General features: G+C 41.2%; 2 protein-coding genes across 2 annotated transcripts in view; both read left to right on the top strand.

Moving 5' to 3' along the window:
- The first annotated feature begins 3,122 nt into the window (after positions 1 to 3,122).
- On the top strand, positions 3,123 to 8,409 carry dusp5 (dual specificity phosphatase 5). Its single transcript, XM_083934475.1, is given in 5 exon segments — positions 3,123 to 3,586; positions 4,521 to 4,660; positions 5,350 to 5,569; positions 7,626 to 7,637; positions 7,640 to 8,409. Coding segments are annotated over 5 exon segments (1,128 nt in total). The 5' UTR covers positions 3,123 to 3,222; the 3' UTR covers positions 8,032 to 8,409.
- A 2,198-nt stretch (positions 8,410 to 10,607) lies between these two features.
- Positions 10,608 to 17,217, top strand: part of smc3 (structural maintenance of chromosomes 3) — a 28,354-nt gene continuing 21,744 nt past the window's right edge. Inside the window, exons 1-12 of the mRNA XM_083927112.1 lie at positions 10,608 to 10,745; positions 11,682 to 11,757; positions 11,918 to 11,956; positions 12,058 to 12,125; positions 12,393 to 12,464; positions 13,505 to 13,584; positions 13,683 to 13,761; positions 14,006 to 14,123; positions 14,300 to 14,475; positions 14,733 to 14,813; positions 15,237 to 15,401; positions 16,818 to 16,939. Coding sequence (XP_083783238.1) covers positions 10,731 to 10,745; positions 11,682 to 11,757; positions 11,918 to 11,956; positions 12,058 to 12,125; positions 12,393 to 12,464; positions 13,505 to 13,584; positions 13,683 to 13,761; positions 14,006 to 14,123; positions 14,300 to 14,475; positions 14,733 to 14,813; positions 15,237 to 15,401; positions 16,818 to 16,939 — 1,091 coding nt within the window. The 5' untranslated portion in view covers positions 10,608 to 10,730. The remainder of the gene's footprint in view (positions 10,746 to 11,681; positions 11,758 to 11,917; positions 11,957 to 12,057; positions 12,126 to 12,392; positions 12,465 to 13,504; positions 13,585 to 13,682; positions 13,762 to 14,005; positions 14,124 to 14,299; positions 14,476 to 14,732; positions 14,814 to 15,236; positions 15,402 to 16,817; positions 16,940 to 17,217) is intronic.

Genomic DNA, 17,217 nt, shown 5'->3' with positions numbered 1-17,217 from the left:
AAAAGAGGAAAAGAGCGGGATATATAGAAATAAAGGACTTGGTGGAAAAGCACTTCGGTACACATCTTGTTTTTCTGGCTCGTATGGGCCTACTGTTGTTGTTTAGAGCTGACACTAACAAACCCCATAATGAAATGAGGGCTCAGAAACGGATGTTGGGCCACCCCACTCATCAGCCATGATGTCACAAGCCCAGATTAGACTGGACCATATGGCACGCTGCCTGCTGTCCCTCTAATCCTCTGCAGCCAACCAGGCATCCCTCCAGCCAACCCCAACCCGTCCAGTTCATCTTACAGTGCATCCATCCATCCATCCATCCATATATATATATATATATATATATATATATATATATATATATATGTATGTATTTTCATTTATTTCTATCTATCTAGCCACGTCTATATAAAGTATATATAGATATATAAGTATATATAAAGTATAAAGTATATACTGTATATATATATATATAGAGAGAGAGAGAGAGAAAGAGAGATAGATAGGTAGATAGATAGATAACTGCATCTTGTTTTCAGACAGTCATAGACAGGCAGCTAGCCAGGCACAGCACCACATTCAGAGTCCTTTCTCCATTATTTAATGACATTATTGTCATGGCCTTAAGGGCGATCTATTGTTTTGTTTGTTTATTTTTGTCTGGTGTCTGTCCATTTGTCAAATTTCTTTTCTGTTGCTCAGTGTCTCTCTCTCTCTCTCTCTCTCTCTCTCTCTCTCTATCTCTCTCTCTCTCGTCTCTGTCTGTCTCTGTTTTGCTCTTTTCATACGCATTCATTCAGCACAGCAGACACAACATGATGTAACACATATTTGTTGGATTCATTTCACCAAAGAGGCTTTCAGTGCTTACACTTTGTATAAGCCACATTTTAAAGCGTGGCTTGGCCTTTGAACCTTGTAGCTTTCTCCGCAGACTTTTAATGAAACAAAAATTATTTCAATACGTACTGTAGCATACTGGGTCAGAGATTCACATTAACAGTCAAATTATCTAATTAGCTAGTACTTACAGCAGCAACTGTAATAACTGCTTTAGTAAGTTCAGCATTGTAATTTAAAGGTCTCATATTATGCTAATTTTCAGGTTCATACTTGTATTTTGGGTTTCTACTAGAATATGTTTATGTGGTATAATGTTCAAAAAACATTATTTTTCTCATACCGTCTGTCTGAATACACAGTTTCTGAATACGATCTCTGTGTATTGAGCGTTTTAATATATTCACGGCATTTATATAGCACCTCTGCCTGATGCGTTATTGAAAAAGACATGGATATTTCACTTACAATATTAATGCACTCAACATTTTAGGAAACACAGTTATTTGCTTTCCTGCTGAACATTAGATGAGAGGATTGATACCACTCTCCTTGCTCTTTGGTAGCATCATAGATTGTATAAAAGAGCAATATTCTTGGACATACAGTGAATTCATGGTTTCAATTGGATGAGGGCTAAAGTTACAAATTTAAATCCAAATACACGCACACACACAAACACACAAACACACACACAAACACACAAACACACACACAGACAAATAGAACCCAAAAACACAGTGTTATTATTGAATGCCTGTCACGTGAGTGCATGCAGTGTGACGTTTAAACCTGTTCATTCATTTGGGGGATTAGGCTTACATGCTGAGGGATATAAGGCAGGTTCACTGAGCTAAAATGGGGACTGAGTGGAAGTTAAGTTGCTTTTGTCAGCTACTTGTTGGTCCAACGACTGAGCTCTCCCCGAAAGACCCCACATTACTGACTACTCCACAGAAGGTTATTCATAAGTAGCCCTTACGAGAAAAAAAACACCTTTGGGGATTTACAGTATAGTTAATGTGGTCACTAATGAGTTTATATGTGAGCATAACATGTTATATGACTTTTTTTATTTGCTTTTTTATCACTGAAAATGATGATGGTGATGTTTTGGGAGACCTGCAGCCGGGGCTCTTTGTGTTATTACTGTTTTTTCATCAGCTCAGGCTAAATTGTCAAATGAGATTTTTTTTTCAAAACAATAAGTCTAAATTTCTGAACCATTACTTTCTTGTTTACAGATGCATTTCTAATTCTTTTAAGTAGATTGCTCATTTTAGAGAATTTTACAGCTTTTTAGAAACTAGAATGAAAAGAAAAATGAGCCAACGTGATTGAGGAAAAAAATGAATTTTGCCTTATTTTCATTTTAATATCTTTCTGCCTGTTCCATAAGTGTGTGTTTTTGTACGAATGTGTTAGTGTATGGTGCTCATATATGGACTTTACAGTACAGTTTGTGACCATATAACTTTTGCATTAGCACAATTGAGTGATTGATTAATTGACAGAACATTAAACTAATCTTATAATTAATGAATTAATTGTTGAATGCAGAACATTTCCAGGGTCTTTATTGGTAAGATTTGCATCTATTCTCTGTTTAATGTCACGAAACAAGACATTTGACGATGTCACCATGGAGCAGTTTTCACTATATTCTGTCATTTTCATGCGGAATGGATGTATCAGCAGATTTATAAATAAACGAAATAACAATGGTTACTGTTGCAGCCATTTTCATTTATGATACTCCTGTAACACCTCCTGGTGTTTGTATCATTTGTATATAGCTATTCTTTGTATGCCATCTAGTCTAATTGCAAAGCATCTCTATTACTGTGTACTTACTTATAGAGATTAGAAATCATGTCTGGGATGTTCGATAGCATCCTTCCACAGTATTGAGTCTTTTTTATTATAGTCAAGGGGATGTGTAGCCTATAAGACCTTCTTTCAATAAGCTGTCGTCACTCTGGTTTGTTCCCAATGTTGGCTGAACACAAATAGTGGAAGCTGAAAATAAAATGGAAATGAAAGGACGAGTGTAGTTGGGCCACAGGCGGAGGACACAGTGAGTAGTTGGATCAGACACGGTGGAGGGCTCTTTATTTACCGAGACCGGGGGCGGAGTCACGGGACAGTCATAGATGTGGGCGGGTTTTTTTGTCTCTCTGGTCACACCTCGCCGGTGTCCATATATGGTCCGTGACGTCACGGGCCGGAGGTTCCATTCACATAAAACTGAAAACCCGGAATCCCCTCAGAGGACATGTAGACACAGACGCGCACGGGAGCCCTCACTCGCCCGTCACTGCCGTTCAGGAGTAATCAAGCTTCATTCTTTAGGCAATAATAATAACAACTGTAAGCATCATCATGAAAGTCTCCAGCATAGACTGCCGGCATCTGAGGAAAATCATCCGCAAGGAGTGCGGGAACTGCCTTATTGTGGATTGCAGACCTTATCTTTCATTCACGAACTCCAATATCAGAGGCTCTGTCAATGTCAATCTCAACTCCGTGGTGGTCCGGAGGTCCCGGGGAGGGCCGGTGCCTCTGCAGTTTGTCATCCCGGATGAGAGATCCGTGCTTCGGCTTCGGGAGGGGAGCATATCGGCCATCGTAGCTCTGGATGACCGGACGTCCCACTGGCAAAAACTGAAGAAGGACAGTGTAGCACAAATAGTAATAAACACTCTCTCTCATCTAGCGAGCGGGGCAAACGTCTGTTTCCTGAAAGGTGAGAGAATTGTGAAATTAAACCTTTTTTTGTGTTTCTTTGTTTGTTTGTTTTTTTTATCGAAAAAGGGAATAACAAAGATATGTTGTTTCAAAACTAAAATTGTAAGAAAGACAGTGACGGTGATTTCAGTATTTCACAGTTTAGCTTTAAGTGCATTTTAATCTTGAAAACAGTCTCGTTTGGGAATTCAACTTCAGTTAGCGTCTGTAGTTCCTGCCCCATACATTTAAAAGATAATCCATTTAAATCTCCCTAAACTGCACTCAAACCTAAAGGAACAATTTTCCCTTTTTTCTGCCAGTTTTCTCCCCATAGGCCCCCTGAACCATTATCACAAAATAACACATATTATTCAGGTTCAGGTTATTTTTAATTGTAGGCCTTGGGTAATTATTTCACTTTTCCTAATGATCCATATACAGTTAAACCCAAGTCATATGTCTGTTGTTATCCTTCTCGCTTACGTTGAGAGAGCAGCCTACATTTGTCTCTCACTTCTTGGGGATTTAAACGTCCTACGTGCGTCAACGGAACGGATGAGTCAGTGCGCAAGAAACGCAGGCAAATTGGTGGGGCAGTGACTATCATTGATAGAAAAAAACGGAGTCCCATGCGAACCATTTCGCTTAGCTAAATAAATACAACCGTCGTGGTTGTGATAATGCGTTGAAACGCATCCATATCCGTCTGTCACCTCTGCGTCCTCAGGATGTTGCCCTAAAAGGATTACCGTCCTGCGCCTGTAATTAATTAGGCGCTTATAATCAGGTTATAAAGGGTATAATCCGCTGCTAAGACGTGTTTCATAAACGCTGCCATTTCCCAAGATGTAGCCTATGGGCCTGTGCTATTGGGAGGGTCGAGACAGAATTAGACTAAGCTTATTTATTACAGTATGTGCTCATGGTTGTTTTCCCCCCTCTTCTCTCAGGGGGATATGAGAACTTCCACTCCCAATACCCTGAACTTTGCACTGAGGTGAAACCCATCGACCAGAGCGGAACTGAAACTGACAAAAGAGTCTGCAGCCACAGCGAGAAGCTTTCTCACCACAAACCAGATTACGATCAGGTATGGAAACACCTTTTTTATAATACAGCACTCCACAGTCCACTGTCAGGTTTTTAACAGTATCCAAAAACAACAACAACAACAACAACAACAAAAACACATTCAGGCCCTGCTAAAAAACAAAGAGACTTATATTTAGCATTGAAAAAATTTCTCAACATACATAAGATTATCTGACCTTCACTCCTCCCATTTTGGCTCAAAAATGGAGAGACCGCTCAATGATGCCCAGCTGACATCAGAAGCCCCATAGCGAAAAACACCCTTTCATATCTGACCTTTCTTCTATCTCCCTCCACTGCCCAAACAAAAAGCACGCTGCTGCTTCACATCTCAAAGAACACTCTATTGTGTCTGGCTGACATATTATGGGTTATTTAACTTGATGGTTTACATAATAGGGGGGGGGGGGGGGGGGGGGGGGCACTCTTATCCCTGGACATTTTGTCTGCAGGTGAAGGTAATGTTCTTCTCTGCAGTTTATCAGCTGACAGGTGTTTGGATGTTGTGGCTTGGATCATTTTCTCAGGGTTGGATTATGGGTGGGTTAAAGCAGATGCATAAAGATCTGAGGTCCAGTGTTATGTCTTTTTAGGGGGCTGTGAAATCACACTGTGTTGTATATTCTAGTCCTTATCTACATGAACTCACATCTCTTTATCTCTCTCCCACCCCCCTCTACCTTTCAGGGTAAACCTGTAGAGATCCTACCTTTCCTCTACCTCGGCAGTGCCTACCATGCCTCCAGACAGGACTATCTCAGCGACCTTCACATCACAGCCTTGCTCAATGTGTCGCGCAGGGACCTGCAGCCGGCCAAGGGCCACTACGACTACAAGTGGATCCCAGTGGAGGACAGCCACATGGCCGACATCAGCTCCCACTTCCAGGAGGCCATAGATTTTATTGGTGAGTTGAAGGGGAAAACATGGCTTGCTAGCTAGGAAGGGACATAAATGCCCCACCACCTAAATGGAGTCTTTTCCTGGAACAACATCAGCTTCTGTTTATTTATAGTGTAATGCCTTAAGGCGTCTCCTATACATAGGTGTGTTTATTTTTTTGAATGCATCTTCAAATAGACCCACTTTGTCACTGCCTCTCACCTGCCACCATTCACAAATAGAGGGCTATAAGAAGCCCGGCTGTAATCAGTTTAACTTGATCGCCAGCCTTCAATCCCCCACCAACATATCCAGCCAGCTTGCTTTCATTCAGGATTTGCTTCCACCGCTCCCTTCCTTCCTTCCTTCTTCCCTCCCTCCCTACGTCTTTACTTTAAAAAGACACTCCCATGCCGTCATCGCCTCCAGGCCTAATCTCAGTGGCTTACTTTGCCGGGTGTGGCCAGTCAGTGTGACAACTGGGTGAGTTGTCCGTGTTTAGTAATGGCCGGGTGGAGGAGGCTGGGGGCTGACGCACACACACACAGAGTTGTTTATGATGGTTGGGTGGAGGATAAAAGCCAGTTGACTGAAACATTATGAGAAAGCATAGTTGTTGGTTGCTCGTAGGTTGGAATCATCTATGGACCTGGGCAGCGGGGCAGGGAATGTGTTACAGAGGAGGAGAGAGTGTGTGGGAGAGGAGAGAGGTGCTGGATAATAGCAGCAGCAGCAGCAAAAGATGTACTTAATGTGTTAGTGTCTATTTATAGCCAGGCATAACCAAGGACAAAGCTCACCCACAAGCAGCTTTTGCTAACCTGTATTAGGTGGTTGCTATTGTTAGTATTGTGCATTGTTTGGGGATGCAGACTACGGTTAGGGTAACTTGGTGTACGCCTGTGTGTCATTACATAAAATTGTTCCAGGGGCAGGTTTAGCCTACATTCAGAGAGGGCCACCAGGCATGCCAAGTGATTAGAAATGTGGTGCGCACACATAATCACCGACTAGCAGCTGGGACCCAAACGGAAATCAATCACCAATTTAAAAAGCCTTCTGACCTGAGTGGTGTACAGTCAGGGAGGAGATGAAAATATTATTGACTCGCCGCTTCCGGAGTTCCTTTTCTTTCACCCCGCCATCCTCCCCTCTAGATGGGAAGTTCATGATTCATTCATGTGGTTTATCGAGAAGCTGTCAGAAGTCATCCTTGCCCCCCCTGCAGTGGCTCTCAGGACCAGACAGAAGTGGCCCTCAGTGTTTCTATTTAATAGAGCGAGAGAGATTTAGGTGTCTGCAGTGGCTTCGTGGAACTAAGTGTCCTGTAGGTAGATTGAATTTACACACGAGGCAGAAAAGAGGACGTGGGTTCGCAGTGGTTCTAGCAATTAACAAAATTTCAGAATGTGTCTTGAGTGTCCCTTATACAGGGCAGGTGACAGACAGAAAGTAGATTTTTGTGTAGGCATCAGAACATACAGATAAGTGTGTAGGAGTGCTGCAGCCCGAAATTAGAACATGCAGAGAGCTCTGCCGCAGCAGCAGCCAGCGCCCCCACAGCAGTGAAGAAGAAAGAAAGTCTCATGTAGCTGCACTATGTGACTCAGTCAAGCCTCTCAAGTGTCTGGAGCTGGTATAAGATGCGTGTACATTTATGTCCCTATGAAGAAGATGTACTGACTAATGTTTCTATATGTGTGTGTGTGTGTGTGTGTGTGTGTGTGTGTGTGTGTTTGTGTGTGTGTTTGTGTGTGTGTGAAAGAGAGAGAGAGAGAGAGAGAGAGAGAGAGAGAGAGAGAGAGAGAGAGAGAAAGAAACTATGCATGTGTAGAAAAGTGTTTGCATTAATTAGTGAGTGGGAGTAAGGAGTGGGAAATGATTACACAGTTAAAATGTGATTTTTCATTTTTATTTTTCACCGATTAAAAGTCCCTGTTGATTCATTGTAACCGTGCCACCTATTTGTATTCAAAAAATTGAATTAATGCAACATATGATTTTGTGAAAAAATTGTGCCTCCATCTCATACCACAGATCACTAATGTTGGCTTGTCTTTTTCTTCTTCCTGTCCTTCCAGATCATGTGAAGCAATCAGGGGAAAGGTTCTGGTCCACTGTGAAGCAGGCATCTCCCGCTCCCCTACCATCTGCATGGCCTACATCATGAGGACGCAGCAGCTGCAACTCGATGCGGCCTTCGACATCATCAAGCAGCGTAGGGCAGTCGTCTCACCCAACTTTAGTTTCATGGGTCAGCTGCTGCAGTTTGAGTCAGAGGTCCTCTCCACGGCGCCGGCTCATGCCGCCACACCTGAACCTGCCACACCCTGTGCCCCGGAGTCCGCCTCCTTTTTTGCCAACGACTTCAACACCACCTTCAACACCAAAAACTTTGAGCCATCCGTGTTCACCCTCCCTACCTCTTGCCTGCAGTCCCCGGTCCACCACCAGTTCAAACTGAGCCCAATAACTGCACTGCCTTAAAAGGAACGGTGGCTGCTTGTAGTCTTACTTGAAAAAAAATGAAAATGAATGATCTGTGTGTGCCTAGTGTTGCAACCAGCAGAGCAGACAGACAGAAACAGAAGAGTCAAGATAATAGTATAGTTTATGGGACTTGAGGCCGATGAAAACGATGGGCTACAAACACTGATGCTGTTTTCCTGTCTTCTGAACTGCTATGATAGAACAACACAGCACAGTGATAAACTGCAATATACATGCCTTAGGTTGTTATTGTGATTTATGCCTATTCACAAATACAGTCAGGCATTTAAACCTAATTTATTTGAAAATTACAGTCTGTCTGATTTTTTTTCAATAATGTGGATGTTAATATGTGTTTAATAAATGTTTTCAGCACAAGAATAAAGTTGAAGTTATGTAATCATTCTAGCATTGTGTTTGTAGATAGGATTACAAATCAAACGTGGACCTTTTCCAAGCCGCTTACAGCAGGCCTTTCCCCTCAAACAACACAACAGGAAAAACATGATTCTGAAGATCTGTGTGCAGTTGTGCTTTGATTTCTCACCATCTCCGTCTCTACAGACACCTGGATAAGGTGTTTACTTGCCACCAGATCCTAAAAATACCACACTGTGAAAATATTCCACTGCAAGTAAAAGTATTTAAAATGTTACTTAAGTATTATCAACCAAACAACTTAATATACAGTGAGTGTTTTTCTATTTTTATGTTTGGATTAATAGGCAAATGTTGGGTAGTTTAATCTACAGCAATGTATCATAGTCTATAAACTCATATGTTTGTAGTGATACTATCCTGTGAGAACCACATATTCTAAAAAGTCAACTTTTCATGAACTCGTGAAAAAGCCCTGTTTTCAGGTGATGGATTTTCCAAGACGGGTTTTAAGGAGTTTATTATTTTAAGAAGTAGGAGGATTTTCTCAACCCATAAAGGAGCACTTCATCCTTCAGTTTATCAGAAAGAAAACAAATCAAAATCCCCAAATTTGGAGATACATGGTTTTCACTGGACAGGAATGGTATGGAAAACATTTAAATGAAAAACTGCTGTCAGACTAATGTAATGGAGTAAAACGTAGCCTTTAGTGTTTCCCTCTGAGATGAGGAGGAGTAGAAGTAAAGTTGCATAAAATGGAAAATACAAGCTGCAAAAAAGGTAGGCTATTATGGTTGTAATGCTATTAGGTTGAGGGAACATAAGGTTGAGGGAACATAGGGTTGAGGGAACATAAGGCTGAGGGAACATAGGGCTGAGGGATCATACGGTTGAGGGAACATGGGGTTGAGGGAACATAGGGATGAGGGAATATAGGGCTGAGGGATCATACGGTTGAGGGAACATGGGGTTGAGGGAACATAGGGTTGAGGGAACATAAGGCTGAGGGAACATAGGGCTGAGGGAACATAGGGCTGAGGGATCATACGGTTGAGGGAACATAGGGCTGAGGTAATATAGGGCTGAGGGATCATACGGTTGAGGGAACATGGGTTGAGGGAACATAGGGTTGAGGGAACATAAGGCTGAGGGAACATAGGGCTGAGGGAACATAGGGCTGAGGGATCATACGGTTGAGGGAACATGGGGTTGAGGGAACATAGGGCTGAGGGAATATAGGGCTGAGGGATCATACGGTTGAGGGAACATGGGGTTGAGGGAACATAGGGTTGTGGGAACATGGGACTGAGGGAATATAAGGCTGAGAGAACATACGGCTGAGGGAAGTTAGAGCTGAGAAAACATAGGGTTAAGGGAACGTAGAGCTGAGGGAACTAAGGACGGAGGGAACATAGGGCTGAGGGAATATGGGGTTGAGGGAACATAGGGTTGAGAGAACACAGGGTTGAGGGAACATAGACATGCTCACATAACCAGCATAGCTACTTGCATGCACTTGTAAACGGACAGGCCTAAATACGAGACATACGAGACAACAGTGACACCTGCAGTCACTAAGTTGACCTTTATGAGCTTCAATTAAGAATCATTGATCACATTAATAGTGAGACTTTACTTTCGATTATGCGTCACAAGTTAGTGCAACCAACCACCCAGTGCAACCTAAGAAAACTATTAGTGCACACATAACAACAGCCTGGTGTAAAGAATTTCAGACGAAATTCCCGTTTGAAGCAGTGACTTTGTTGGACAGAGATAATAAAACATTTAATACGGGGGTTTTCAGGTTACAGCAGTCTCTGTCGATTAACAACACTGTTTTCTACTTGTCAGCCTGTACTCAGCGATGTGTCGACTTTTTTCTGTCTTTGGCGCCTAGAACGCAGACAGCTAGACTGAACCAGATGTTCAAATAGGGGGGTAAGTGCATAGAAAACGTGTCCAACCTGTTATTTACGTACAATCACATACGGCCAAAGATTGAAGATACAGCGCAAATTAGTGTGGTATTTTCCTATTGCCAAATTACGCCTAATTCATTCCTCTACTACTCATCATATAGTTTATGTTCGTTGCTACAACCCTTTTTTCACATAATGGTATGATCCATTCTATCCCGACCCCGCCGCCATTTTCCATGTTATTCTCCTCTGTCTCAGTGTTTCACACATTTTGAATGCAGCAATTTCTATTAATTTGTTAAGTTTGGGTTGTTAAATTCCCGGCTTCTCCGTTTAGTGGAGAGGGGGACTTATCTCCATATTCAGACCAGGAGACGGCCTGTTTAGACAGCCATGTACATCAAACAGGTGAGATAACGACACCAGACTCTTACCGTCCCCCCTCACAGGATGCTAAGCTAAAGTTACAAGGCTAACGTTCGGTTAGCGGATTTGTCGCTTCTCTATTAACGTTGCATGCTACCATATTGTGGTCCCTTAGAGCATATGTAAATATGAACTTTGACCGTATTGTGTTTGTCTAATGTGGTGTTTAACTGTTAGCACGCTTGCAAATGCGTTGATGTCTTGAATGAAAAGTGGCCCATACTGTAGCCGACAGTCAAGGCCCAGTTGGAGACCATGCCCCGCTTATGATGATACTATGGATGCAGCACTGAGCACATACATTACAATATTGCATTGTATTATAATCGCAGACAGTAATATGTTGTTGCATTCAGGAATGGGCATCTACTTAAGTCCATTTATATCATTTTGTCTATCTACAGCATGTGGTTAATGTTATGGATAGATATATAGTGCTACTTTATTTGTCACTGCACACAAGTACAACGGAACAAATTTTGAGATGCTATTTTAAAACAGAGAGAAAAGTACAAACAAATTTCTACGGTAAATGTATAAATACAAGTATGAAAATATAGAAAGTGCATTAAATAGGGCCTGTGCCAGATGAAAACTGCACTGAGGGATTAAATGCACCATCGCTGTAGGATATACAATCAATTATGAAATGAGAGCATGATGTGTAGTAATACTGTGTGTGTGTGTGTGAGTGTGTGTGTGAGATGTATATGTTTATCATATGTCTATCATAGATGCAGGGCTGAGCACATAAATTATAATTATTGTATTATATTATAATAACATGTTGATTTTAACTTATGTCAGTAATATGTTGTCGCATTCAGGTATAGTTCCTGGCTATCTGCTTCAGTCCCCTTAGATAACTGTTTATCTACAGCATGTGGTTAATGTCATGGTCTACGGGTTCTGGTGCAGGTCATCATCCAGGGGTTCCGAAGTTACAGGGACCAAACTGTGGTGGACCCTTTCAGCCCAAAGCACAATGTCATCGGTGAGTATGTGCACGTCAACTTTTCACTCAAGAATTTTGTATTATAATGTATTTTTCTTTAAAATATGATATTGGTGTAAGGGGATGCACTTGTCTCATAGGAGTGACTGTGTACCTAAGTCACCATGTCTTCTTTTTGTATTTGTCTTGTCTGTTACAGTGGGAAGAAATGGGTCAGGAAAAAGTAACTTTTTCTATGGTATGTCAGCCTTAATGAAATTTACCATACAGCACATTTTTTCCCTTCTGTGTAGCTATGTTTTTGTTGTCTTAAACTGTGGCTGTGCTCTGCTTTCTTAGCCATCCAGTTTGTGCTCAGTGATGAGTTCAGCCACCTGCGACCTGAACAGCGCCTGGCCTTGCTCCATGTAAGTTCCTCTACAGATCCCACTGTTTTGAAAAAGGCTCTGTAACACAGTGGTTCTTTAAAAATGCCCTGCTTACGCTGACAAAAGCTTGTGCAACTTCCTAATAACTGGCAGATTACAAAAGTCTTTATTGGATTAGTTGCATTTCTGTTGAAATATGAAGTTTTGTAGGAGATTGATTTACAGTGGGAAACTTATTTAAACTTACAAGGCTATTGATAAATGTAAACCTATGATGATTATGTTTTTCCTCCCCTGTCACTGTAGGAGGGAACTGGTCCTCGTGTCATTTCGGCTTTTGTGGAGATTATATTTGACAACTCTGACAACCGGCTGCCGGTAGGAATTGCAATAATTTCTTATTGATCCTATCACTGTAATCGCAGACGCTCTGATAGATTCTTTCCAACACTATACTCTTGAATCCTTTCTGTAAGCCTCTCAAATAATTCTTTGTTGGAGCCAGTGTAAGCTAAAGCTAGAGGTGTACTGGTATATTGACATGCTGTCTGAATTGGTCAGTGTAAGCTTAAATGTACGTAGTGTATGTCCAATTCTAATTTCTTTTACTGCAGATGGTTTTGCTGGTAGTGGAATTGGCACTTTTGATTACAGCACTTGTGCCAAATAAACTCTGCATATAAAAGTATAATGTTCAACACATTAGCCACAGAATAAAAAATTATGATGAAGATAGGCAACTTAATCCATTTTATGCCTACATTTGTACCAAGACACTTTAAATAAGTTTTCTCAACATCCTTAGTCCAGGCTACCAGTGGAAGTGGAGCATTATCACTATTCTATGATGTTGAGTTCATAATTGAGCTATGCTATGACCACTGCCTGCCTCCAGTACGAACCGTGCTTATTACAAGGTTCTTGCAGTGGAAATCCTTGAAAACACTTGAATTTTAATGTGGTGTTTCAAGGGTTTGAAAAGTGCTTGGGTTTTGAATAAAGTGCTTTAAGATAACAAGTCTACTTACAAACAGGGGTGACACATTTTGAAACATGAAACATTGTTGTTTGAATTTGTTGCCCTTCTGTAGAGTGGTGTCACAAAATGTGATTTTGGTTGTTTTATAGAACATCTAATTCAATGTGATATAGAAGTGCAATAATCAGTATACTGTATTATACAGTATATTAATATGTAATCTATCACAGCTTTAAGGTGCTGGAAAAATGCACCTTGAAATGCTTTGAAAATGCTTTATTTTGAATTTGGAAAAGGTGCAGGAGCTATTGTTCTGATGATGAAGTCCATATGTTTGTGCCACTCCAAAGATTGCAGCCTGATAGTACTGTGACATAAGCAGGCAATTCTGCTGATGTGTTTGATTCTCCTCTTGACCAGCGATAAACTCTCCCTCCAGATTGACAAAGAGGAAGTCTCCCTTCGCCGTGTCATTGGCGCGAAAAAGGACCAGTACTTCTTAGACAAGAAGATGGTGACGTAAGTATTGCTATGGAGGAATTGTTCAATCAATAACAGGAAATAACAACTCTGAATTCATGTAATCACTTGTTTGATGGCGTCTGTGATTGTTGCAGTAAGAACGACGTCATGAACCTTCTGGAGAGTGCCGGCTTTTCCCGCAGTAACCCCTACTACATCGTCAAGCAGGGAAAGGTGAGAAGGGAGTGGGTGCCAACCGCACACTTGTTTAGGACGATAGTTTATTATTTATTATTCATTATTCATTTATTTATTATTATTTTTTTATGCAGGGCTGTTAAAAGATTACCAACTGTACTTAGCTGGGTGTCTTGGCCAGTATCAGTTGATTTAAGGATTAGTGTTGAAATAAATATTTTTTCAGGCAGGAAAACAGCAGGGTTTTTCATCTCCCGTGTTGTTTCATTGTTTATTTCAGATAAACCAAATGGCAACAGCACCTGATTCCCAGCGTCTGAAGCTGCTGAGAGAGGTGGCAGGGACACGAGTGTATGACGAGCGCAAAGAAGAGAGTATTTCTCTAATGAAGGAGACAGGTAAAAGCTTCTTAATATCATTGCCTCAGAGACTACCATTAATTATTATTATTATTATGGTTTTACAATACATTTTACACAGCATTTTCCATCCAATTATTACTTGCATCAAAATGGGCAGTTACTATTTTTTTTTTATTGCATAAAAAAAACAAAACGTGATGCGTGTGCTCTAGAGGGGAAGCGAGAGAAGATCAATGAGCTATTGAAGTACATTGAGGAGCGTCTGCACACCCTGGAGGATGAGAAGGAGGAGCTGGCTCAGTACCAGAAGTGGGACAAGATGAGAAGAGCCCTGGAGTACACCATCTACAACCAGGAGCTGAATGAAACCCGGGCCAAACTGGATGAGGTAACAAATGGTGTACTTTGTGTATATATAGAGTAAAAGACTGAGCATGTAAAACTTTGTGAATGATATCTGTTTTGGTGCCAGGGTAGAAAAATTATTACTGCCCATCATTCAGAATATTGCATTATAATACATATTAATCTTACTTTGGCTATGACTATTTTATCAGCATTTCTGATGGCTGGAAACAAAATGAATGTCCTTCTCTGTTGTGTACAGCTTCAATACCAACACTTTTTGTGTATTTTTTTTTCCAGCTGTCCAGCAAGAGAGAGACCTGTGGAGACAAATCCAGACAGCTGCGTGATGCTCAGCAAGATGCTCGGGACAAAGTAGAGGTAAATAATCTTACCTTAAGAATTATTAAACTCTAGTATTAACGATGGGTTAAAAAGTCAAATCAAATAGTTCAGGATTCATTGAATTTACTCATCATGCAAACATGATTTGTCAGAAACAGAAATAAAATACAGTATCTACATTTGAATGGTTTTATTTTTTTGTCACATTACATCATTGTCTTTGTTAATATGTCCTGTTATAAGAAGGTTACATGCCACCAAATAAATACTTAAAATTAATTTAACATAGCATTTTTATAGGACTAATGTCCAACTTCTCTGACAGTATGTGGCAAATAAAAGGTAAATAAAAGGATACTTTAAATAAAAGGATACTTTATCAGTGAAGAGGAAGCGAGTTATTAAATTGACCCTCCAAATCTCACAGCCTGTTCCTTTATTTTGGCTCCGTATCTGTAGGAGACGGAGCGTGTTGTGCGAGAGCTGAAGTCCAAGATCTCTGCCATGAAAGAGGAGAGAGAGCAGCTATCGGCCGAGCGCCAGGAGCAGATCAAACAGAGGACCAAGCTCGAGCTGAAGGCCAAGGACCTGCAGGACGAGCTGGCAGGCAACAGCGAACAGAGGGTACGGAAGCCTCCCATCTGCGTCACTGTGCACACGTAATGCTGCACCAGTAACAACCCCCACCCACTCCCCCCTTTCCCTGCATCATCACTATGTAGAGAAGACTAGTAGTCTTTTTCTCTTTTTTCCCCATTAGTCCCTCACAATTTGTGAGGTAAAAAAAAAAAAAAAAAATCACAATGGCCAGAAAAGCCTTACCGTTTTTGAAAAATTTAAATTATGTACTTACATAATTCTCACTGATGAATTTTCTATTGATTTACTTAATCAATTCATTGACTAATAAAAAAGCCTAATGTCCTAATGTATACAGTAAGAGTGCTGAATCTTTCAGAAGAACGTTTGTGGTCCAATAGTGGGATTATTAGAGAAACAAAACAAAGGAAGCTCCAGCCTGTACTTCAGGCTGTGCCATCAGCTCCACTGTACATCATTCCTGGCATGAGGTTCTGTGTACAGCGCTGGCATGAATCACTCTCCGTATGGCCGTGTGTCCAGTGTGTGTTTGTGTGCACCTGTGAGTACGAAGACGATAATCATACGTATAACGGCTTTATTGGCTCAGTCTGTGTGTGACCGATGATGGGTCCCAGGCAGCACGCTGGCGAGTGGTTGGATTAAGCCCACCTGGCTACGGCTGTCAGAGAACCAGCCAAAAGTTACTGGAGCAAAATGAAAGCAAGGGAAGCAGAACTGCGTCACTATTTACTGATGGTTCTGATTTGAGGTGGTGACAGGAGGGGCGTGGGGATGGAGTATTTCATACATACAACACAGAAAAATCTGTCAGTCAGAAGTCAGGTCTGCCGTTGGAGAGATCAAGGTGAAAGTTACATTTCCTAATGAAGGTGGAGGAGAATGATTTTTAAATCTTGATGAATTTTTCAGAATGGGCTTACCCTACATAGGGATTACTTACCCTCTTTACTTGCTGCATGTTTCCTGAATTCACAGCTTAGCCAACCGTTTTTACTTTTGAATGTTGCAGGTTGTAGAGTTCCTAGTATTATCTAGTAGCACCTGTAGTATCCCAGTTTCTTTTGCCGTTGTGACCGTGGTTTACAGGCACAATCATTTAGAGGGATGGGAACTGTGCATTTATGGTCACTTATTACAGGGTTTGCTTTATTCATATATATATACATTCACTATAAACTAAAGACATTCTAATTATACACAATTTACACCACACAGTCCATGCTTAACACACAAACATACACAAAGGCAGGTCATTTTTGGGGTCTGATACAGTGGCAGTACCAAATGTCTAGAGATACATGGATAATATATCAACATAACTATAGGTACTTCTAAAAATCATCCTTCAGTCTTTCTTTCACAACAGCTTTTTTCCTCTTCTTCCCCTCCCTCACCCTTAGTGGATTTGTTGTAAATTGCTTGTTCCTGCTCTTCCAGAAACGCCTGCTGAAGGAGCGGCAAAAGCTCCTGGAGAAAATCGAGGAGAAGCAAAAAGAGCTGCAGGAGACTGAACCCAAATTCAACATGGTGAAGGAAAAAGAGGAGCGGGGCATATCCAGGTAGGAATGACTCATTCTCAGCAACAATCCCTGGAGTAACTGATGTCCAGGTAAAACTCGATGAGTCAGTCATCACATTGAGAATACATTTGGATAGCAAGAGATCAAGAGGTGAATGCACATGAGATCGTTATGGATTATTATAGAAAGTAGGTGGTTCAGGTGTGATACAAACACTTTGGAATCCTAAATAGACGGAATGTGTTTTTGGTCCTTTCGTGATGTTCCTTTGAAGGACCCAAATGAGTCACACCTTTGCTTCAACGCTTTGCCGCTTA

This window comes from Echiichthys vipera (genome assembly GCF_963691815.1).
Source record: "Echiichthys vipera genome assembly, chromosome: 2".
In the NCBI taxonomy this organism is placed as follows: Eukaryota; Metazoa; Chordata; class Actinopteri; order Perciformes; family Trachinidae; genus Echiichthys; species Echiichthys vipera.
This window is presented reverse-complemented; position numbering and strand designations above follow the sequence as displayed.